The 26,460-nt window shown below is 29.2% G+C and overlaps 1 protein-coding gene across 3 annotated transcripts in view; it reads left to right on the top strand.

Annotated features, from left to right (window-relative positions):
- Positions 1 to 995: 995 nt before the first annotated feature.
- LOC123295048 (MATH and LRR domain-containing protein PFE0570w) overlaps positions 996 to 26,460 on the top strand; it is a 58,661-nt gene continuing 33,196 nt past the window's right edge. Inside the window, exons 1-3 of one of the 3 annotated variants that reach the window (XM_044876257.1) lie at positions 996 to 1,012; positions 19,532 to 21,297; positions 22,472 to 22,572. In XM_044876257.1, coding sequence (XP_044732192.1) covers positions 19,595 to 21,297; positions 22,472 to 22,572 — 1,804 coding nt within the window. In that variant the 5' untranslated portion in view covers positions 996 to 1,012; positions 19,532 to 19,594. Of the gene's footprint in view, positions 1,013 to 11,404; positions 11,410 to 19,521; positions 21,298 to 22,471; positions 22,573 to 26,460 lie in introns of those variants that run through there. The other 2 variants (XM_044876256.1, XM_044876255.1) reach the window with 2 other exon arrangements.

Here is a 26,460-nt window from a genome sequence, read left to right as displayed (position 1 = left end):
TCTTCAATTATAGGCAATCCTAATTATACTTTGATACAAACAACAAATGATGAGTGTAAAACATATACTTGATATTAAATATAGGTATTTTTTAGTGTAATAATCTTGGCTCTAGTTATTTGAACATAACAGTATAGAATTTAATAAATTACCTGTTGTGTGTTGTTCTAACCACCACTATATACATGAATACATTATTGGAATGTATGGAATGTGTATATGCATGTGAATACAACGATATATAATACACCGAACCAACACGATTGATTCCGAGATGAGTTAAGCATACAATACAACACAAAAATACATACTCATACACAATTTTGTGTTCTTTTTGATATGGTTTACTACATTAAGTATAAGTAAAAAAAACAGTGTTATTATAGTCTAATAACACTATCTTTTTTTACTTAGGCTTAGTATACTACACCATATCACGAAGAACAAACTTAATGAAGTAAAGTCAGTATGGATGGAGTATGGATAGACTGGACTGAACAACACATATTATAATTTGTGTTGAGATGGTGGCGTATACATTGGATAATTTACAAAACGCAAGCAGTCAACAACATATGAATCTTTGCCTCGGACAGACTACTTCATATATTCTTCAATCACGTTTGACGTTTACTGACCTTATGTTATATACCATTAATAATAATCATTTTTTATTTGAAACTCTGGTAAAATAATTCATATTAATAAAAATAAATATATTATTATTAATTGTTATGTGCTAGAGCAGTATAATAATTGGGGTTTGAGTGTTGTGAAAGTTTTATTTTATGTTTGACATGTTTTTATAAAAATATTTTTTATTATACAAAAAAAGTATTATTTTGTATTTCTTCCAACTGTTTTTTTCTAGACTGCATTTGTTTTAAACACTAAAAAGATATATACTATACGTTTTCGTGTGTGTGATTTGTTTTCAGTGATTTTTTGAGGTGTTTTTAGTGTTTTATTTATTTATGTGATTGGATTGGATGTTATTTTTTGTTGTGAAGAGGTAAACAAATGATATAAATTTTTTTTAAAAATACCTATGTGATAATATGACACGTCAACAAATTATGAAAATAAAAAGAAAAATTATAAATGAATATACTGGTTTTTCATTGTCTTTAAAATGTCAATAACACGTCTTTTTATTCAGTCTTATCTATGCATAATAATAATTTCAAATACTTCATAGCTATTGGTTAAGTGTTCTTAATTGATTTTGTCATATTTTGTTTATGCCATAAGCCACACATTTATTATTATAAAATAAAAAAATATTATGAGAATTTTTTAATTATTTTATAATTGATTCAAGTAGAATAAAATGTAGGAGTGGAAGAGTTAATTCTTATTCACCTTTCAAATGACCTTATTTTCTTTTAATCCTTTGATTAGTGTTTTCAATATGGTATGTCTTAGATATATCTTATTTTAAAAATTCCAAAGATATCTTTTCCGTTAATCGCCACTGCCCAATTCGACTAAGCTCTATCAACTTTGGCACTTAAGTCAATCATGTAATTCACATTAAAATATTAAAGATTCTTTGATTCAACACGTCTCGTTGGAAACAGAGATATAAAAGACCCCCCACAAACGTAACTATACTTAAAAAATAACTTAAAAGATGTTTTGTAATATTTTTCAATTGTTTGACATAAGTAGAAAAAAAATAATAAATAAAAATTGTTCATTAATAAAAAGTAGATTTTGGGTCAAAGCGATAATATTTTAACTTCAATTTCCAAAAAATAAAAGTATACTGATGATTTTTTTTTACTAAGATATTAATTATTAATTAAATTTATTATTTATCACTGAAACTATATTTAAATTAATATTTATTACTATAAATATCAAAATGTAGACCATGTGCAGCTAGTTTACATCAAGTGTAAAGTGGTACTTCCGGTTGAACGAATTAAACCAAAACTTGCTTATTGCATGATGTAATAAATTAGCATTAAATTTTTTTATTCATTATATCTATATAATTGGTATAATTTATTCTTTTCTTGATTTTTCAAATAGTAAATCGTTTTAATAGTATCACAATTAAATCCCAGTTGGCTACGAAGGAAGACTTTGACAGGGATCACTTGTTTAGGGTATGATTAACTCACCAGATTGGTCACAGCTGATTTAATGAAAAAGGTAACGTTAAAAAAGGACAAGACTGTGAACAGATCTGGGGTCTTTTATGGATAGGGACTTTTGGTGGAATCATTTACATCCAACTTGAACACAATAGCAAGTGCTATTGTGTTCAAGTTATGATAATGCTAGATTGGTCTGAGCCTAGATTAAAGTTGGAGTTTAAAGGCCTCTTGGCGTCTTCAATGAAGTTGTTGATGTAAAATCATTTTATAATATCATTGAATGTATAAGGTGTGATTAAATGCACTACTACATGAACTATTTGGAGCTGTATAAGAACAGCAGAAGTGCTTTGATATCAACGGACTTCAGGTCGGAGAGGTCGTCAAAAAAGGCTGAGTCAAGTGAGTCAACTTCATCGTGCCAAGAGCTGGTCAACGATAGAGAAGATGAGACATGGTTTCTTCCTTCTCGTCACTGTAACAACTTCTGCAATAGTCATTATATACTGTAAGGCCCAGACGCTCAGCGTGCCTGCCGCCTAGGCAGTGTCCAGTAGTAGCCTCAACCATTTTGCTAATAGAGGCCCTTGGAAGTGATATAAGATCTTCGAAACACCTACGATTGTACTCAGACCATATCTTCTTGTAGTACCACAAGCACGTTGCTCCACGTTACTCCACCATCTGAGATTGGTATTTTTTAACATATTCCCTTTGAGGAGCAACTTGCAGTTCGTAAATGAAACTCCTAGATGTCCATTGATGCTTGTGTCCGACAGCATTTTGCCATTTCTAGCAAGCTCGCAGGCTTCACAATTTCCCTGTGTCCAGGTACCCATACCAGACTTACATTGAGTTAGGCAGACAGAGGTGAAAGATTTTAGCGCTGCTTGCCTGTTTGTTAAGATATTAATGTCGCTGCACATGAGATTTTTCTGTCTTATACACTCACATAACTCGTAAATACCTATCACTTGAGGTTGATACGCTACAGTGATCCGACTGCCGCAATGGTAGGCGTAAATTTAGATTTTCTAGAGAAAATCCCATAGTCTGTAAATTGTAACATTTTCTATTCATACAATAAACAGAAATGTATAACCAAGATTGTAGCATTTTATATTCATGCCATAAACTGAAGTGTATAACGGAGGCATAACATTTTCTATTTATGGAATAGGGTAAAATGTACAACTGAGGCGATAACAGTCACTGGAAAATCGGCGTTCCAACAATTTTAAATAGTCTGGAAGAGGCGGTTAAAATGTATTCCAAAGTCTGGAAATCTGAAAAATGCTTCAAAGAGAAGATTTAACAGAGGTTATTGGTTTTTTTATACACGGTAGCAAAATCATCTTCAGACCATCTAATGAACGTCGGCAGTGTCGAACGACCCTTTCAAACTAACAACTGAGAATTAATATATTTTAACAGATACTCACAAAAGCACAGATAACGAATTTCGAATTGAAATTACTAGCATAATTCATTTCGTAACTAAAGGTTCTACTCTCCTTGAAATGCTACCTAAATTGGCTGTGTTTGGAAGAATTATATATATTTTTTTGATGAATTATGGGTATTTTTCATTCCGATTGAAATAGACTCTTGGCATTGAATGATTAAGCAAGAGCGGGAACCGTAGCAAATTCTATCGAAGGGCCTTTGATATTATGTTTAAAAAAATGGAATTATAAAAAAAATTTATTGTAAAATGTACACTTTGCAATACACGTATATACAAAATAAAACATGAGCCCTTCAAACGTTATCCAAATATAATGATCAATAAAATAAATGTTTTTAATATATTTAATCAATAATTTTTGGCACGTATGAATTCTTTTATTCTCTTTTGACAATTTCAAAGTACTTATATAAATATATATAGGCTGATTTGAAATAATTAGTTATTTATTTATACCCTACATATATTTATTTTAATATATCAGAGATATTTTTAATTTAATATAAAGTTTATAACTAAAAAAAATTTTGAAAAATTAATCAGCCCCGAATCTACGTTTTCTTTAAGCGGGGAAAGAACTTGATAATGGTGCCCTCATTTCTCCAAGGTTTGAGATAAATTGTTTAAAAAAAAATATATAGTAATGAGTGACATTTTTTATGGGAAAATAGTGATGAGCGAGACCAAGACCAAAACTGTATTTCCCTATCTTTGTTTCACGAATTTGGTGTAATGATTTTAGCGCCCTTGTCTTACTCATTGGCCTTGGTCTTGTACGTCTTTTTTGGTCTTGCATATGTGTAAGTGCAAGATTAAAGTACAACTACAAGTATGCTAGACCGAAGCAGTTTATTACAAAAGGGCCAAGACTAATGTTTAAGACACATCATAGTTCAAGCCTAAGTGAGTTAGCTAAAGACAGTCAAATTAGTCTGGTTTTAGTCTTGGTGTTTATCACTGGGGAAAATAAAAACCCTTTAATAAATTAGCACTCTTTAATATCTATTTACTAATAATTTTTATTTGAGCGACATAAAATTAGGCCTAGAAAATATGCAACCAGGAAAGAAAACTGATAATTAATCATCTTTACGATCCGGTATTTTTCCCTCTCTAATCTTACTATAGCTGTACACGGCGTAGTTTTGTTTCTGCGAAAGAATGTATTAGGTCATTAAAGTTCATCTTAAAAGTAGTATCTTCGTTGAACGCAGACAGGTTTTAATTATTTTCAGTTTGCTGAAGCTTCGATCACAGCTTGCAAATGTCGTTGGTAGTATGTGTATTATAAATTTTTAAAGCTATACTAACATTAGGAAACGATTCATACAAATCATGATTACAAAGATGTTGCAACAGGTCGAATGCACTTAATTTTCATTAATTTCGGTTACCAGCTACTTTTTCGATAACCATTTTCGTGTTAGATTGGCTACATTTATCTGCTGACCTTTATTTGAAACGTGTTTTTTCCAAGTCTATAGATTTGCCATAATTTAAACTTAAAGTCAAATCCTTAATGTAATCGTTTACTTGTTCGTAATACTTAATGTATCTTCTATATAGTATTTTAACACTTAACCCCGTTAGCTGGAATTTTCACTTACAGAATAACTACACTGGCGATTTTTATGGAACAACTTATATATTGATTGACTGATAAATTCATTATTCAACCGCGTCTAATAATGTTTTCATACTTTAAAGTATTACTAGCTAAGAATATAATATTTATATTGAATATTACATATTGAATATTAAATAATTTCATCATTTGAGTTTTTTTTATGAAATTAATGAAGAAAAAAACTTTCATATAGAGAAATTAGGCAGTAAAAGTTACTAGATTATTTTTAAATATTTGTTTTTATAATGTAAACTTTGACCTGTTTGTTTTTAAAATTCTTTCAGTATAACGGTATTTTAATTTATGTCAAATAGAACATATGAATACTAATTTACTTGAAGGATTGCTTTAATGTCTGCAAAATATTTAACAAGTTATTTATTTCAAAAATAAAAGACTAGTTTGTAACAAAATGTAATGGAAACGCACGATAGGCAATAAAAGATCTTGTTACACGTGTTTTGCGCATTTTGGAAAATTTTTTGTTGACAATGAGTTTATGGATCCTTTATTTTCATTATTGGAAATGGTAAACGATCAAACTTTTTGAAACTGGATTCAAAATCTACTCATTTATAATATCCTAAATATTTGGGTTATTTATTATCCAAATATTCGGGTTATTTAAGATGGATGCTATAAGTTAAACAGTTTAACACAGTTTAAAAGGTAATTTGATCGAAAGTGTTCTTAGCTGTATTTCAAGTTCGAGTTTAGGGGACCGTATCCGATAACAACTATATATAGGTGATGATCTCCAAACGACTGATTATATTCTTTAAACATAACTAAGAACGATCTCTATCAAATTACCATAAAAAACAAAATAAAAAATAAATAAATCACCCGTTTAGAAGCTGCGATGTCACAAACGAATCGATCAAGCATGATTTTGTGGCGAGAATTCAAAAAAATTTTTAATTTTTGTGCCATTAGTATTGCATGTTTAAGCTGTCATCCTGCGTAGAAATTTTTTTTCATAGAAACTTTTGATCTACTCATCAAGGAGTTTCAGAATCTACAGTTTGAGAAATTTGATTAAAAGTTAAAAGACATAATAAATGCCGAGAAGAATTTTATATTTAGATTTAGATTTCTTTTTGTGCAGTGATTATTTATACATGATAAATTGAAATCGAATCAGGAAAAACCCAAATAATAATTACAAATTCTGTGAACAAAAATTATTATATGGTGAAAATTCTTTTATCACTTTGCCGAGACGAATGTAATGATTTTTTTATCCATTATCAAATAAAAAAATCACAAAAAGAACGTGGTTTCATGACTTTATTCCAATACACGTTTTTAGTGTTTTACAAAACCATAAAACGTTGCATTCATCTTACAATTAAAAAAAAAATCAAGTGAGAGTTACAAAGAGCTGCTCTTCCATACATCATAAAACAGTTTTTATGATAACATGTAATTAATAATGTGGGAGAAATGAATACAATAATTCAATATTGAATAAAATGTATTCAGTTTAAACTTACTACAATCGTATATATGGGAAGGCTGTCAAGGTTTTCTATATGCTTTTGACTTATTAGTCGTGTCATTTTACCATTTCATAGCGAATTTTTTTGTACTCCAACCTATCGAGACAGTTTTTTTTTTTTTTTAAATTATCAGGAAGGTCCATATATCGGAATCTACATCTAACTTTTTGCCGCTAGAAAGTTTTGGTTTTTGCTATGGGCCCAATAGGCTAATCATTAGAATCCATGAGGTGATTTTTGAAAATTTTAAAACCTTGAAAATATGGACCAGAAAGGTATAATCAAGGGTTTTTGGGGTCACCGATCACTATTCCGAAATCAGAATTTCGATATTTCGATATAATCTCCCCCCCCCCCCAGCGGGGTGAATTACCCCAAGAAGGGGGAAGAATATCGAAATTCTGACTTCTTAATAGTGATCAGCGATCCCGAAAACCTTCAAATGTACGTTTCTGGCCCATTTTTCTAGTTTTGAAATTTTCAAAAATCACCTATTATAATAATGGGCTTTTTTGGCCCATAGCAATGGCCAAACTTTCTAGCGGCAAGAAGTTAGATGTAGATTTTGATATATGGACCTTCCTGAACATTAAAAAAAAAACTGGCCCGATAGGTGGAGGTACATAAAAGGTCTGGGGAAAGAGTATCTACCCATAAATCCCAAATTGGAGAAAAATAAAAAGTAATAACTATTTAAAAATGAACAAATGTAGTTAATGCTAGACCCATTGTTGCCTACGTTGAGAGTTGAGACCCAACGCTGAAAATCGACGAAATACATGTTGAAATTATTATGTGCAGAAAATGACGAAACATTTTCTAAATACAGCCGCAATGAAGTTCATGGTGCGTTTAATGACCTTTCACTTTTATGGCTTTTATGACCACAAAAAAAAAAATAGATCGGCTAACCCTGACTAAAAAAAAAAACTAATCTTGACGAAAATTAGCAGTCTCTTTGCCACACTACCGTCTGATTGCACCTTCATAAGTTTTACCATGATGATTTCTATTTTAGTATGAATCTGATACCGTAAGCGAACCGTAAGTAAAAATAAGACTTTCCAAATTTGTAATGGTACGAAAAAAGTACCATTAGGAAAGCCAAATAAAGAATCAACTTTCATGAAAGTTAATCGAAAATGACAATATGCCAACCAAGACAACTCTCCCCTTTAGATTTGAATTTCATACAAAATAAACAAGGTTTTTTTGGGGGAAAAATGGAAGATATGTTTTCCCAGTGGTGTTGTTTTTTATTGCCTTGCTTTTAAGTTATATCATTGATTTAAAATTTCATAAATATTTACGAATTTTTTTTTTTTTATCCAATCAAAAAGCTGTATTCAGCAAATCAGAACTTTCTAGCAGTTTGCTCGAATTTCTCAAATTCCTTTTTATAAGCAGAAATCAAAAGCATAGTTGACGAACTTCATATACAATAATTCTATTGAGTCCATTATTTGGAAAGAGTCATAAAAATTAGTGATTCAGAAATCATTAATTGCATGCTCTATTTTGTTAATCTCTGACCTGACTTTATACATTGCAAGCTTTTAAGACTACACATTGCCAGAAAATCAGTTAATTAAAACTAATTTTTTTGACATCATGGACTTCCCCGACTTTGCCATTAATTTGATCGATGGTCTTAACTAATCTTGTCATATTATATTGAATTGTTGAAGCACGTTGAATGCAGGATGTAAAACTAATATAATAAATTATTTTAACATTAGTGACCTGTTTTATACGTACTCTTCTAATCGATGTATGATCATTCAATTTTCTTATGTACGTGTTCTTTAAGTATTGTTTTATGTTGAAGGTCAGTCATATAAAAACATATTGTACTAGGAGAGATATGTAATTATTGTTTTATAAAGAATATATTAGGTAATACCTAAATACAAAATTCAATGACGTCAAAACATTTTTATAATAACTGTGTATGACATTCGTTGCAAGATAACTCTGAACTACCTAATGTCTTTTATATTATATAATAATTTAATAAATAAATAAAATGTTTTAATATCGTTCTTCCAACTTCACTCCAAGTATCTACGTAATCCACGCTTTTGTTTGGGTCCTATACGGCGCTATATGGCTGCGAAATAGATAAAATGTATATTGATATTATCAATTCATTGACATAGATCCATTAGGATGTGCTAAACTTGATAGAATTGATATTGAGGACATTGAGTAAACATTGGTTTACCAACCTTTGCCAAATCCTTTTTCACGCCTACGAAACCGATCTTTGGAATGTTAACACACGGCCAATGGCAATAAATCAAGGATTTGTAGTCCAGCCTTCCTCGAATTTTTCTCGAGTCTTGGCCAAGTCTAATGTATATACACCGATTAAAATTGGGGCCAAACCTGTTTATTAAACATCAACAGACAAGTACTCGGCGTAAGGAGTACTCTTCATCCTGACCTGATGATCCTGGATGAGACTAGTAAGGAAGTGAAAATCAAAGACATCTGTATTCCATTTTAGGGTGCTCCAGATGCCCTAGATGTAGCTCGGCAGCAAAAGCTTGAAAAATATAACCAACTTGGCCATCGCTCGGGTTCTGGCTAGCTCAGAACTATAGGAATGCGAAGTAACTGGTAATATCTCCGAAATATACGCAGACCATGGCACGGTTGACAGTACCAGATATGATCCGCAGGTCACGCGTCATTTATATTGATCACCTAACCAGTCAGAGACAGTACCATAATCAGCCTTTGTGATCCGTACACAGGTATTGAATGGCCCGAACATCTGAGCCACCCTCCCCCCTATTACAGCCGCTCTCGAAATGAAAAATTAATTCTTTAATCATTCTATGATTATTTCAATTAAGTAAACACGTCATGCTACGGTGACGATCAATAAATTGGTGTGTAAGAGGTTTTTATTCTATTTTTGACTATATATTTCCTTTTATCAAGTAGTTTCCAGATATGGTAGTACGTTGCTTAAATGAAAAAAGTTTCTTTTTGATTTAGTGAGTAGCGACGAGATAATATTTTGGTTAAGTTAAACGAGGCTGTGTTGACCTTCTTTTACAATTCTTCCTCGTTTAGACAACCTTAACCCAAAATATTAAAACGCTTGTCTTGCAGGAATTGGTATCCAAACAAGTAGTGTATTAATGTATATCAAATATTGTAAAAGACAGTTTGTATATCATGTTTAAACACAGGTAGATAATAATATTGTTATCATAAAAAACTTAAGCATCTATAGACATTTAACCACATATAAGTGTCATGTAAAATTGTGAAATGAATGTTAATGCAGACGATTTTATTATGTGCATGAGAAATTTCAAATGTAGCTTTAAAAAAAATGCAATTGGTTATACATAAGAATTCATAAAGCCGGAATTTCTGATTTTTCTTTTCTTCTCTAGAGATGGAGTACGTCTGGCACCTAAGAGCGGTTTCGTATCCTGGTGCATATTTCCGAAAAAAAAGCTAAAAATTTCTGATTTTCAATTTATTTTAAGACATTTAAAAAAAAAATCATTTTCATGCCCATGTAAGTTTAGATTCAAGCAGGAGCCCTATGAAGAATGTTACTAATTTGAACCATTTAATGTTTCATTTCATGTGAGACTGGTCTTTATTATCTTATTCCAAATCTATATTTTAATAAGCTGTGTTCATTAAAAGTACTTAGACATGAGCACATAATTAACCACCTAAATCTTATTTTCCTTCTTAGTATCTTCATGATCACAACTATATAAAAAATGATACTTTTTATATCAATCTCCAATTATTGGAATGAAGTTCCTTAACGTGGCTTGCAAGGATGAACGAACTGGTAAAAATTTTCACGTAAGAAAATGAGATATGGATTGGATAATTATAAAATTATAGACCAACGGAAACCGATTAATCGCCTAAGGTCCGAACCGATTAAAGCTCCTAGAAATTTAGTTCAAGATTTGCTACAAGCTACAATTAATAATATAAATGATTTTAAAACTTTAATATGAAGGGTATATATTGACTGTATAATACAGAAAGGAAGTTTATTAGTAAATCCCTATGTAAATCAAAGGGTCATCTAGAAAACACCTATAAATTAAATAGTAGGTATTTCTAATTTACTGCCGTTGCAAACAATAGGTCGTTAATTTGAGTTTAAAAAAACTTCGTTCCTAACGGGGTAGTCCTACGAACGCACTTTTTTTTCAAACTTTTTTGACATTTTCATAATTCACTTAAGATGTACACATATATCAATAATTATTTTTTCCAGAAAGGTTATAATGAAAACTTTTTCTTTTTGGTGTACAATATACTCTCTACATGTATCACGCCATTTAAAAAAGTTTCTTCCTTAAAGTAAAAGGAAATTGTAATATTAGGTAAGACAATTGATTATAATTCTACACGCCTGTATAATAAAAAAGAATTTATACATGATGTCTTTTGCGTGTTTCCATCACGTTTGATTTAATATTGTAATTATTAATATGACTCTCTTTCTTTCGCTTACTGCATCTTTGTCTTTCATACAAGATGTCTCACTCACATATAGATAACACCAGAGGCTTGATATCATTCAATTAAAAAATGATCTGATAATGAGTAATATTGCTAAAAGGTTCAAATATTTGATTTATTATTTCACGTGTTTATTTCAATATATAATTGAAAGACAAATAGAAGCTAGGTAGAAGACACACAGAAAAGGTAACTTTATTATGTAACTGACAGAAGCTATATAGCTATTGCATAGCGATTTTAACAGCCGGGATCCGTTAAAAACTAGACCAGCTAAAATTTTTCCAATAATTCATGAGCCAACTGTTCAAGTCGCTATGTGTTTTGTTTTTTGGTTTCAGTTTCTATATATCGCAGTCGGGTTTTTAAGTTCATTTTTTTTTTAATTTTATACTATTTAGTTAGGATTTTTAAATATAGATTTTCAAAGCGTCACAAAGAATCAAACATATACATCGAACTATCTTAAGTGAAGTATCATTATCTATTCCATAATACCTCACCCTACATATTTCGCCGAATTTCATATCCTTTTTGACGTTCTAGAGATCAAACGCGGATAATACGGCGCTAAAAATAGGTCATTCAATTTTTATAATTTTAATATAACCAGTGTCGCTCCCGCAATAAGACGAATCTAACGACACCTCTCCAGCTAAAATCCACCAAGCCGTTTAGGCTACAGACACATACATACATACACATACTCGAAAAACATAAACCTTCTTCTGGTGCAGTCGGGTAAAAATCGTGCCAAATTTTTACAAAAATAAACGCGCATATTCGGAGATCGATATGGTGATGTTACCTTTATTATGAATTGCCTTTATTCGTTACCTTCACTATGAAGTGTCATTAGAAATAAATCATCCTGTATGTTGGAATATAATAAGTATTCAGAATTTTTGGCACCTACGTGACACATCCTGTACGATATACGTATATGATCCCTTGACATAATTTATCCATTTTCTTAATGAATGGTATGCGCATTAATATGTGCTAATAGAATATTTTAATATGAGACAAAACATTCTCTCTCCATTGAAATGATACTTCAAATCATTCTTATAATATTAAAAAATAAAAATAATAAAAATAATTCATATAATTATTATAAATGTAATAATTTAGAAAGTGTTTCATTTTACAATCGTTTCAAAACAGGTGTAATTGTTAAATAAAATACCGAAATGATTCAGATTTATAATTACTTTCTCATAACGATATATTTGTGAGTACACTGCAGATATATCATAATAATTGTAGAGAAAGTATTTACATATTTCTATAATTGACAAAAATCTAATCTTATTTTTATAAGCGTTTATCTAGTTAACTTAATTGAGATTTCAAATCGATTGGTACTAGTTGTCTCAATTTTTCAATATACAAAGTAAAGAAGCCTGTACTACCAGTTCATTTGACAACATTTGACAACTTAATGAGTAGTTCTCGAGGTAATGTCAAAAATCTGGCCAAAAACATGTTTTAGATGAAATGTTTTTGTCATCAAGGACAATAAAATTCATTCGTCTATGTTACCAACTTTTAATTCCAAGTAAATTTTCAAGATCATTTGATAATCAACGTAAAAAGGCTTTGAAGCTAGAATTGTAGGTCAAAGTCTTGGACACAGGCGAAAGTCCTCTATTGCCCTTGACAACTTAGGCTAAAGCATTTTTATGTAACTAGCGTGTTTTTTTTTTCGATTAAGTGCAATAATGATATATTTTTCAGTCGCATTTCCTCCGAAAGCTAACGATTTTCGAAAAAATGTTTAAAAAGAAAAGAAGTTAGTTTTTCATCAACTTTCTAATTTATAGTGTTATTCTATCTCTTACCTTTTAGAATGTAAATTGACTATTAAAGCAACCCGGAAAAGTAGGTCCAATCTGATGTCAGAACATGATGTCCGACATCCAACACTACAACTTTCTTAAGCGTAATAATTTAAACTCGCAACAATTATATTTTGGAGCTTTGAAATTAAACTTATCACATAAAAAATATATCAGGTGTTGTCAAAACGTTGATTTCCTTTGATTGGTTAATATTTCCCAATACGTGTTATTCTGAAAAATCATGTTTCAAGTTGTAATAAAAAGGATAAACTAATATTTTTGAATCTTTGGCGAATATTTAGACACATAGATAGTGATATTTAGGATGATCATATATTTAGGTATAAATATTATCAATAAGACAATAATTGAGAGTAAGAAATAAAGTTATATTATCATTTGCATACAATAATTTTAACACGTTATACGTAAGAGTGATAATTTGATTAACCAACGATAAGTTATAAGAAACATAATCATTAATTTTAATAATCTTCATGTTTTTTTGTAAACAAATATTATGCTAAAAATAAGATTCTGTCAACAAACAAACGTTATAATAATAACAGATTATTGACCTCGTACAATATTTGTGTATATAATATAATAATATAAACCTTGTTTTTATTAAAATTTATGTTTGGGTGTAGGCAGTTGATTTAGGTGTAATTGTTACGTGTGTTACAAGTAAAATTACAACCAGATATATTTATTTACAACTACTTGAAATCTTGAAATGATTCGATTAAGAATTAAATAATAACATGCCATCATATAACACCTGATGGCAAACAATTTAATTACATTTCTATTACTAAAATTTGGAACCCAGAATACTATTTTACATAAAATTTAACTCGCTGAACAAGAAATATGCAACAAACAATTTGTCTACTGAGTCACGTTTCATGTTTATGAAAAGAAAACTATTTCTTTTGTGAGAGTATGTAATCCCTATGAATATATTGACTCAATATGAGAACCACTCGCGGAACAAGGAAATTTCGAAATCCAAATAAATCCTCAACTCTCTTAGCCTTTAAAGTGACTTAATGGCTAAAAGAGTTGAATAAATAGGTAACTAGTACTTCGTTTATGTTATACATGTATAAGAGTTTTTCGATTATTTGACAAACACACAGCTATGAAAAACACGATCTTATACATTTATAACATATATGCGTAATACAAGTTGCCTATTTATTATTTTTTTAATTCTACTGTTACATGGGCAGTTTTTTTTAATTAACTATTTTGAATTTAGTGTTTATTAACAAATAGAAACATTTGCGGATTCTACTCATGGTTTACGAACGATATTTGACCCCTAAGAAACACATTCTACCAGGTTTCAGCAAAGCGGTTTATTTCATTTTCTTTTATTAGCCGATTTTTGTTACATCTTTTACTGTACTAATGCTTATATACTTATGTTTCTATTAATCGTATGAAAGTTTAATAATTTTATCTCCGTTTTGCCCAAGTATTATCCTGATTACTCCGGCAACTTATAATAGTGAATAAATTTAAGGCAGAGATAGTAGGTTAGGGGCATAGAAAAAAATACTTGATGCCTCAGAAGATTTAAGGACTTGAATGTGGCATATGAATACGGGTATTAGTTGGTAATATCAATGCGCCTGAGTGCACAGATGTTTGTTTTCCTGTAACGGCTGATTTTTTCTTCATATTTGAGGGATATCTCTCAGTCGTGTTTTACATAGCTGCATTATGGCAAGACAAAAATAGCTACTTTTTAACGTAGAAAGCTGCTTCATTCTTAGGGATTTGTATGTCACGCAGGCGAAGTTTTTTATTAGAAAATAATATTAAATTACATAATATTAGAAATGTGTGATTGAGTCATTTGAATCTATCAAGCTTTGTGTCCAATATTTAATCTCAAATACATGTTTTTGTTATAATAGCTGACTCTAAACACGGATAAAACGTATAATACTTGTGGTATAAAAGTGAATAAAAATCAATAATTAAAATTTTCAATAATTTGTTTATTTTTGGAATTTACCTTGAAATACTTACCAATTATAGATAACCGTGTGTATTGAATTTGCTTTGTTAAATTCCATGGCCGAAAAAAATGTTTTTCCAATGTACACAAAGAAGATAATTAACTCTCCACTAGTAATAATTTGGTCAAATAGGATAATAACTGGTGACAATAAATGGATAATCATACCTCAGAACTTTCGACTGATTGAACCAATTTTGATGATTCTTTATCTATTTGAAAGCTGGTGCTTCCCGTGTGTTCCCATTTCAGTTTGGTCCAGTTTTGACAACGACATTTATGAGAAAACCATAAAAGTCTTAAATTTGCATTAAGTATGCACGACAAGAGGGCGAATAACTCAATATCATGCCAACATATTTTGATGATTCTTTTTTTAGTGACTAATTAGTTAGTGTACTTCAGATTCACTAAAAATCACGAAATAAAAAAAACTTTTAACAAAAAGAAAACCGACTTCAAAAGAAAAACTTTGCCAAAACAAATTAATATGCAATAAAAGTAAAAAAATAACGATAATATAATGTAGTTAAAATTATTGTTATTTTTGGAGTCGGTGTCAGCCAAGCTAATGTAGCAAATTGTTCTGTCAAAGTTGTTTCCTTGGCTGACACCGTCTCCATAAATAACAGTAATTTTAACTACATTATATTATCTTTTTTTCTTTTAGTGCATATTAATTTATTTTGAAGTCGGTTTTCTTTTTGTTAAAAGTTTTTTTTATTTATCGTTCCATAAAAACAATTTAAAAAACGCAAACCACTTTTCTTCATTGTTAGACTTTTGTCATAGTAATAAAACAAATTAAAAAAGTTTTTCTCTGAGTAAAAAATCTACTTATTTTGAAACGAATTTTTTACATACGCTTAATTTTTAGGACCAGAAAACCATTGTTCAGGAAAAAAGTTTTTCAGAAGATTTGATTCTCTGAATAATATAATTAAATATTTTTTGAAATTAATGATTAGACTTTTCTACCAGATATTTATGAGATATTAAAATTTTGTCCCAAAAAAATTTAAGTTTAAAGTAGAAAATAATTTTTTTTCTTAGTTACTCATGTGTAACTATAAATCTGATGCTGGAGGCGTTCCGATTCTTTAAAATGTTTAGGAAACTGATTTGGTAAAAAACGTTTTGTATTTTTTAGCTCATAAAAATTTATTTCTAGTTCATTATGTAAAATAAATGTTTGCCGTAAATAAGTATTTATAAAACTTTTTTTAGCTATTTAAATTCTCCGAATCAAGTCGCAGACCACAGACTCTAATTATAGGCAGTTTTTCATAAAAAATTAATTATAGTTTTTAAAGAATTTGTTAAAACATTTTTATATTAAATCAGAATCATAAAAATAAAATCGATTAGATAGTCGTGCACTTCCTTTCATTAGAATTTCCTTTTCTGTTAATAAATGACATGTAATGCTATTTAACGGGAATGATAGAGAATTTTAGATATTAAATTCTTTGGAATATCCACTGACCGATGCTAGAAATCTTCTCATATTCCAAAAGCTTTCTGCTGTTGCTTGGTATTTCTGAGGAATCTACTAGATGTTCATGAAAATCTTTCTTAAGTACATCATAAGGAATGTCTTTATCGCAATTGGCGAGGTCAAAGGGAAATTTTTTTACTTGGTGCACGCAAGTCAAAGAATGGCTTTTGTCATTCTTTTACAACAAAACAACTCTTTTTCAGTCCTCCGACTAAAGAGGTAAATTTAACGCATCTGTGTATCTGCATGTCTGTCTGTGGCATCGTATCGCCTTAACAGGTGAACCAATTTCCATTTTCTTTGTTTGGGTGGTAATTTTATCTTGAATGTTTTAAGTTATGATTCAAGTGCGTAGGGTTCCGTACTCGATAACAACTAGAAAAGAGGTGATGTCACAAACGAATCGATCAGACCTGATTTTGTGTCGGGGGTTTGTTTAAATTTTTAATTTATGTGTTATTCAACCAGTTTTTACCTAATACTTAGAGATAACATAATATGCTTAGATAACAATTTATTTTAAATTAAATGATAACAAATGTTTATCCTGTATGTAAATTATATAAAATAGAAAATATCAATAAATCATTAATCACATAACAAACATTGCACGTTGTATGTGTATGTATGTATGTTAGTAATTACACTTGAATGAGTATCAAATAAAAACAATTTTAAAATATTAATACTTCATGTTACACCTTCATAATATTTTTTTTATAAAATTTTATTACTTAACGGTTAACAAACTTTATAAATAATTGAAATAGGACAAATTGTTTAAACATTCATTATTTTGTTGGGGAACACCCTTTTATTAACTTGCTGAATAGTTTTTTTTTCACTTCAACGTAGGCGAAATATTGATCTAGCTCAGAAAAATGTGAGCAAGGGAATTTTTCTTATATAAAAACTGTACAAAACGATTGCCTGGAGATTTTAATGCCATCTTCATGCCTCTTCAGATATTTTTGAAGAGACTTTTTGGACATGGCTGTCTCGCGAAACGTGGCTTAACAAGTAGCGATGGCATCCACCTACCACTTTTCATCAAATTTTGTCTATCTACCTTCAATCAGAAGGAAAATATATGTATCTAAAGTTCATGGGTTCCCGAAGGAAGCTGGATACAAGTGGTTCAAAGTGGTAGGTAGGCCTATCATTGCTTTTCTATTTGTTTCATTATGTAACCATATATGAAAAAAGAGTTCCCGAATTTATTTCAAATTTGGGGAATTATATTTCTTCACTGGGCTATGGGACCGAATCTTGGAGCAAAACTGGAGATAGGACAATATTTTAGACTCATATCTAAATTTCGTCGGAATTATCTATTGGTATTTGAAATAAAAGATCAAATCCGCCTTATGATTCGACTGCAAGGTAGTCATCACCAGGTTGAACTGTATGTGTTACTGGCAGCTTAAATTGTAAGTTTTACACACTGTGAAAGTATCACTCAACTCTTGAGAAGACTTAGGTAGGATTTATTCAAATGATTTTAAATAATTTAAAAACTTATTCAAGCAATGCAGGGCAATATGATACAAAATGAAATAGAATTGACTTTGTTAAAAGATCAAATAAAATTTAACTTTGACGGTCATTTAGGCCACCCATTAAAAGATCATATGATTGTAAAATGTAGGAAATAATTTAGTATCCTCATCAATAATGATATTTTGTGATTATTATTTCAATATAATTGTTCACCTTGAACTTTTTTAAGTAGTATTTTATATTTATTTTTAAATTTTTATTCATCATATAAGGTAAAAATGCGGTAATTTTTTTAAATTTATAGTATGATATTTAAAAAATAATTATATACGGTTTAAGAAAAAAAACGAATTAATTTACCGGTTGGCCACCCAACTTATTAAAGATTGACTTTTCAAAACGAGAAAATTTAATTCTGGAGTCAATATCTGAGAGGAACAGAAATATACCACGTTTTTCAGGAATCAAACTATTGAGGATTAAAACGAAATTCGAGTGCCTATTTAGCATATTTAGTGTTGGTCTTGATCTTGCTATCTTGCTTTTATACTTAATTTTGTTCTCAGTTTTGGTCTTAGTTTGCTAGTTAGACTTTGTAAAAATCTTCTTTTTATTTTCATAATCATATATGAGGGCTTAATAACTTTCTATTTAATCGAAAATTCGATAAATCAGTATATTTCACCAAGAAATGAAGTTTAACCCTTCACAATAAAACAAGGGAAATGGAAAATGAGGAACAAATTCCCGTATGTGTATTTTCACTTAAATTAGATAGTTACTGGATAAAACATATATCATGATTGCAAAATCTCTAATAGATTACAATCTTTAATTTTCTGGATACACACTGTATATATTTTCTTGATATGGAATGCTCATAAAAAATACTTTGATGATACACAAAATTTGAAAAATTTAAATAAATAAATAAGATAAGAAAGAATACATTCTATCTAAATCACTTCTTTTGTCATATTTCTAAACATAATGTAAAATTTTGAGAATGATCATCATGTACTTCGAATCAAAATAACTGGGGCTAAAGACTTATGGAACGGGAATATATTTATTAAATATTTTTTTAGATACAATATCTTATAAGTTAAAAATTAAATATCATCTAGAAACGTTTTGTTTTAAGTAAATGCCTATAATGTTCCCTTCCCCTGAGAGATTAAAAACTCTTTACTTAATATACAGAGCCTCTATATCTTAAACGAATAATCCGAATAATTTTAAGTAATGTTTTGACGACCTCAATAACTTAAAGCATCTATATTGTCTCCCGGCAACACTTTTATTAAGTAAACTTAAACTTAATAACATATTTGATACAACACTTCTATTAAGTAAACTTAAACTTAATAAATTATTTGATAACAAAACAATTAATAAATGATTCATTAATATTAATATTAATTTTTTTTGTTACAGATTAATAATGTGACACATTCAAAAATAAAAGCATAATGCGATTGATATAACACATAAACCATAATGACTACACGTACCAAAGTAAATAATACAATTCATGGGGAAACAAAACATGGCGCTAATGGAAAACTTAGTATGCAAAAAAATCTTCGACAAAAGAATAACGAAGATTTAGAAACATCATCAACATCAACGATAGAAAATACGAAAAATGTGAATAGACGTATAAGTTTTAAAATTAAACAAAGTTTACCACCCAGACGATTAGAAAATCGTATGTATATTACAACAATAAGTGCTAGTCGTGTACAAGAATTAACATCAAAATTTAATCAGTTATGTTCAACAATTGATGAACAAAAATTACCAAAAAAGTATAACACAAAAATTATTAAAACAACAAATTTAATTAACAAAGAACCAATGACTGCCAAAACAATCGAACATGTTAAAAAGAAACCTAGTATTAAAAGGAAACCAAGTTTTATACGTATCACACCATCAAAAAATATTAGTGAAACAATTAAATTATTTGAACAAAATGTGCCATCAACTGTAAATAAATTACAAAAAGCTAAACAAACAATTTTAATTACATCAACAATTGAAAAATTAAAAAGTAATACCACCACATCGCAATTTCATAAACCGTTAAAACATATTGATAGTTTAAAAACAAGAAATTCAACAATAAAAAAAGCACAGGATCATTTAGATGGTAAAAAAATTGAATTAGGAAAGAAAAAAGTTAAATTAAAATCATCAACCGATTCATCATTAGAAAATATTTGTACTGAAAATGAAAAAAATAATGTAAATGAACAAGAATCTCAGGAACAAAAAACCCAAAGTACGACAATTGTAGAAGAAAAACCAAATATAACGACAATTGTTACAGAAAAAATCCAAAATACTTTACCAGTTAAAGAAGATAATGAAATAAAATTAACAAATAATATTATAAAAATCCAAAGTATTGATGAAATTGAATCTAAAGAGGAAGAAACACCGATAATTATAACCAAAAAACCAATAGCACCAAATACATCATTTTTATGGCGTAAACCAGCTGAAGTATATGATAAATTAATGTTAAGTGTACCTGAATCTGATGAGAATATTGATAGTATTTCAATAGTTTCATCATCAGAAAGTTATGTACAAAAATATGAGAAAATGATTGCAAAAACTGATGCATTAATAACAAAATATAAATCTGAATTGTATTCAAAACATGTAAATGATAATTCTAGTACACATAGTTACGATAATTATGAATTTGTTGAGCGTATTAATGCTAATAATACAGCTGGTGATTCAGATTCAAGTTATGAGGAAGTTGGTTTAAATACAAGTCGTTTAGAAGAAGAGGATGCAAGTAATTTATATGAACAAATTGGTTCAGAGACTGAAACAATTATTAATGAAACAAAATCAATACCACCGTCTGTTCCACCAAGAGTTGATGTTGAGATTTTAGCAAATGTTATTAAACGGAATTCATTAACCAATAATAATAATGTCACGAATAATAAAGAGGATAAAACTGATCCGTCCAATTATTATGAAAGTATATGTGGAGGAAATACATCTCGATGTAATTCAACTATTTCACATGATCAACAAAGTAATAGTTTGTATGGACGTTGGGAGGGTGGTAAAGCTGAGAGTGATATTAGTTATAGTGATAAAAGTGATGATTGGGTTGATGTTTCGGATTCATCGAAAACTGATTATTATAATGAAGAATCTTCTACTTTTATAATGTATGTATTCCTAAAATAATCAATTAGAAATCTGATCTGGAATTCAATGTAACTATTAACTGAATTTTAATGTACCATGATGGTAAACCACTCTAATTGAATCAATATTTACTGTTTTACTTTTCCCGCCGATAATATTTGGTGTTTAACCACTTATGCAATCTCTCGGCATTTTCGACGGGAAAGGGTACGGGTATAATGTGTATGGGATTTCAGATGCAATCTCACGTGACGATTTTTAGTTGCAATTTGTTACTTTCGTACATTATGTACAACTAAAAAGTACAATATTAAAGAAAAATAATAATAAAGAAGAAAAGCTCTAAAAGAAGAAAATTACAAATAATTTTCCATAAAAATGATACAAAATAACGAAATTTTCAAATTTAGAATAAGAATCATTTATATCTCAAATAGCTTTTACTCTAAACATACAAAATTTGATCCCTTCGACAATCGAACATGTAGCAACCGAGACGGCTACAATCGTGTGCGAGGAGTGCAATTCCCAATAAATTTCTTCAGACATACATTATCAACTTGTTGTTTAATCACAAAATTAACCAAATTCTTGTCATTTGATTATTAAGGGTATTTAGATAGAAGTATTTTTTGGGATATGTCCATAATCGCCTCGAAATAATAACTTTTCAAGCCGGATTTTAGGCGATATTTCAAAAACGAAAAACTCGTTAAATAAACTCGATTTTTTTTTACTTTTTGGTTCAGGGTTAACTTACATATCAACAAATTTCGAAATAAAACTTTTAATGTGATTGCCTCGATTTTCCTCGAAAATTGGGAATATTTTTTTGTCTCTGATTTGACAAAAATTTGGATCTATTTAACGCTTAGAAGACTAGTTTCTGAGATATCGATTAAAATCGCAAACAAGGGGAAGATATTCCGGAGCCATTTCAGTCAATATGTCTGCGACCTATATTCCGAACTACAGATCCAGTGTCACTAGACAACGTAACAAACTAAAAAATTCAGAACATGAGAAGTATATAACTATTAATTACTCAAAAAATTTTCATGTAATCCTCTCTAAAAATGTTCCGGATTCGCATTTATAAGTATAGTAATTATCAAATTACCATTGACGGTCTTACGGGTAGCAAAATAAAAAAGTATTGAATTGAAAATCATACAACTATTTTGTTTGTTTCAGCATTCATGAGAGGCCTATTCAGAAAAAAGCTGAAAAAACATGGTCAGATAAAGTTCGTTGTCATAATCAAAAGAGTTCCTCAAAAAGTATTATTTCAAAAGGTAAATATAATTATTCCATTTAATTTTATTAGAGATGTTTTAAAGTCTAATTAAAGTTAATTAAAATTAAACTAAGTTATTGAATTTCAATAAATTAATCAGTGCAAAAACAAAACATTAATATTATTTATAGCGATTGTAATATTTATGAATCTAAATTTTATAATGTTTTGTTAATAAAACATTTATAACTAGATCTCTGCAATAATTATTTGATTGTTTTGTTCGGGGATTTGTTAAAAAAGGGTAGATATCTTTTCTTATCTCGAATAGATTTTTCTTATATTTATTTTTAGTAAATAAACATGTTGGCATTGAACGTTAGGATTAGGAATTGCACATTTAAGGTATTTCTGACAAGAGACTAAAAGTAGTTATTGTACGAAATTGTGCAAAGAAGTGGTTTTCAACAATCACCATCTCTGTTGGCGGCTACAAATTTTGCTACAAGTTGTCGATATTTAACACTCAAGGGATAGTAATTCATACTTTTTAGAAGACTTTTTTGACCATTTTTAGTAAACGTTTTTGCTAGTCAAAGAAACTTTGTTAACACAACTAAATTTACGTAAATAAAAAAATAAAGGATGCTTTGAGCCTAAATAGAATGTAATTGACCGTTTAGTTTACGAAAAATAATAAACAAACGTCAAAATTTAGTCTAATCTAGAAGTGAATTGTACAAGCGGCAACTTTGACCTTGCTTGTTATAGCGTATACGCAGATGAGCAATATATGATAGTATGCGTTGTACCGTTGACAGATTTATTGCATTAATACAACGACTATTTAAATAGCTATATTTTCTCTGTTTCTATCGCTTTCTCGCTCACTCCGATAGAAATACCTTAATAGGTACATAAAAATGAGTTAAAAGTCTAAGTGACCGAGCGAGTTGAACGGCAATCGACTTTAACCGTTTGACTACTTAGACTTAGGTTAGGAGTTCGAATCCAAGCAGCGGCAGTCTGATCAATTATAATTAATTGGGCGGTAAATTGATCACACTATCCCCGCTAGAATAAGAACGAAGTAAACGATTCCATCCACATCATAATATATGACGGTAGAATACCAACTTATAATTCTGGCTTAAGGTTGATTAACGATTTGTTTGAATAAGTACTATTTTATAAATTTATTTTAGTTTTTCTTATCTTATGATTATAATGTTAAATAATAATTTATATAAATTTTTGATAACAATTTTCTAAGAATAAATGGTGATATATTTCTAAAAAATCATAAAACATGTTACACCATAAACTATTAAAAAATTTCGCCTCATAATTTGCATTCTTTAGTTTGCTAATTTAACACAGACCTTTCAATATTCGAGTTGGTTAGGTTATGTTCCGAATATTAAAGAAAGTTGAAGAGGTTGAATAATGAAGTGCAATTTTTCGATTTTTCGAAATATTTTATCAACCCCTTTAGCAGTTACAAACTTACTGTTATTTTTGTTTGAGAATTGTGTAGTCACTGACTTTGTTTTAATACAAACGACAAACAAAAAATATTCGTCAAAATCAGATAATCGACAAAGATCTCTCAAACTTTTATCTACCCTCCAAATGGCCGACAAAAAGAATCATAGAAATTTCGCTTGTTGTGGGCTCACGCTCTATTACATTTATTTACACTTTGTGACTCGATATTGTAATTATTACTGCATAATTAATATTAGCATAAAATAAAATTCGCCTCGAGATAAATAAATATTCAATACTTATTGTAATTTTTATTTTATAGACGCGTCATTTCATAAATGTTATTAATTAGTAATTTAATAATAGCCTATGATTCATATATAAATATATAATGCACTATATTCGACAATACTCTTTTCTTAAGGTTAATTTTAATTGCGTAAGGTGTTTTTGAATTGAGTTGAAAGACATGCAAACCAGTTCTGCGTATGTACATCCGGTGAGTCATTTTTCTTCGTGCGTTTTTAGACTGAAATGCTCTTAATCAAAATAACCTACACACACTATTTGGCATTATAATTGAAAGTTTCCAAAAAAGTGAGGTGATTTGTGTCTTGAAGAAATTATAAAATACTAGCTTGATACCCGCCCGCTTCGCCGGGCTTAAAAGTAAAGACCACCGCGTTATAGCCTCAATTTTCTTCGTTATCCCCCTAAATAGGGGAAGGAATTGTGATTGTTTTACACAGGTAAATGTACCGATGAATCTCGTGCACAATTTTACAGAAATCTTTACTATGGTTCAAAATGATGTTCATACATGATGTAGTGAAATGTCATAGGCTAAATTTACATTTTTGATTTAAAAAAAATATATTTTTATAAATTATAGTTCATGTGCTAGTTTGATGTATGAGCTATATTATTGAACAGTTTCCTTCAAATCCATTTGGTTGTTTTTGCGTGCAAGCGTTACAAAAAAATCTTAAAAATCCAAATTTAATTATAACAAAATTTTGGTTATTTTAGAGGAAATTAATTTGTGTGGTGGTCTATTATTATTAATCTTTTCATTGTACAAAAGTTAATTTCCTAATTAAATTTTTTTCCTCTTTACATAAATTTACCAACTTATTGCCACAAAAGCTCAAGTAATGATTCAACGTTTAAATATAAAACCAAGCATATGATTAAAAAAAACCCATTAAAAATTGATTTGTCATCGAAAAGTTGTAATTTTATATGTATGAAATGTTTGGAAAAATATACAAAAAAAAATTAAAAGCTGATAAATATCGATAGCCAACCTAACAAAACTAAGCAAAAAATAGAACTAACTCATTTCTTAATTCCCATTTTATATTAATTTTTCTTACTTAATACTCTAATAAAATTTATTGAACTTAAAACATAGAAGGAATATTTTTACGAAATTTTTCTACGAAAAATACGTAATATACTTTGTAATTTCAACTTTTTTTCGTCCTTCTACAGTTATTTAATATTTTAGTAAAATTCCACCTCTAAGACAGAAGTATTCTTAAGAACGCAAAAAAATGAAAACAAATTTTTTTAGATATAAATGTTCACACTCACTAATTTCCATTCATTTTAAGCAACACTACAATAAAATGTTAATCTCGATGCAGAATTAAAAAAAAGATGTGCATTAATTTGTGTTAATATTATTATAATAAGCTTTCTGATAATATGATAATATCTTTCTAATAAGTCTATCCTTTAATAAGCTTTTAAAGAAATTACATCGAAATCAGCCGATCTGAGAGCTGTGTTAATAGAGCATCACAAACGGACACGCAAACACAAAAAATCTTCAAACTTTTAACTCTTCGGGTGCTTCAAACTTTCAAGTTTCGCGATTTCAATATATCTTTATAAAAGGATTTTACCATTTTCAAACTAGTATAATTTTCATTACTTTCAATTTAATGAAAGTATGCTTTCATCTTCAATACCTGTTAAACACATTTTAGAGATTTAAATCTGACTATATTTAGTCCTCATAAATGTTACTAAAAAGTGTAATTTATAGGCAAGACAGTACTCTTGTTATGAGAATAGTTCTTGAATAATAATAATAAGACTTATACAATTAGTCAATAAATTACTAATAACTTTCTTTTATTGAATTGATTGAGTGAAAGCTTACTTACTTACACAATAAAATCATATCACATACGTATTTCTAAAGTAATTAAAAAAAACAATAATGTTACATATAACTTATAAGTAATTGATAATATTGTTAACGGTTGAAAAGTTATGATTGTGATTTCAAACTGTTATAATTGTAGCAAATATAGGCACGTTTGTATCATTTTTGTTATTAAAGTTGCATAACTATATAAAATAATATTTGAATGATGGTATAGACGTGAAACCCGCTTAGTACTATTGTGAATTTTATTATTATTTAATAAATTTAACAGAGGGCTCC

Source organism: Chrysoperla carnea, chromosome 3 (genome assembly GCF_905475395.1).
Source record: "Chrysoperla carnea chromosome 3, inChrCarn1.1, whole genome shotgun sequence".
Taxonomy (NCBI): domain Eukaryota; kingdom Metazoa; phylum Arthropoda; class Insecta; order Neuroptera; family Chrysopidae; genus Chrysoperla; species Chrysoperla carnea.
Note: the sequence above shows the minus strand (reverse complement) of the source record. Positions and strands in the feature narration are given on the sequence as shown.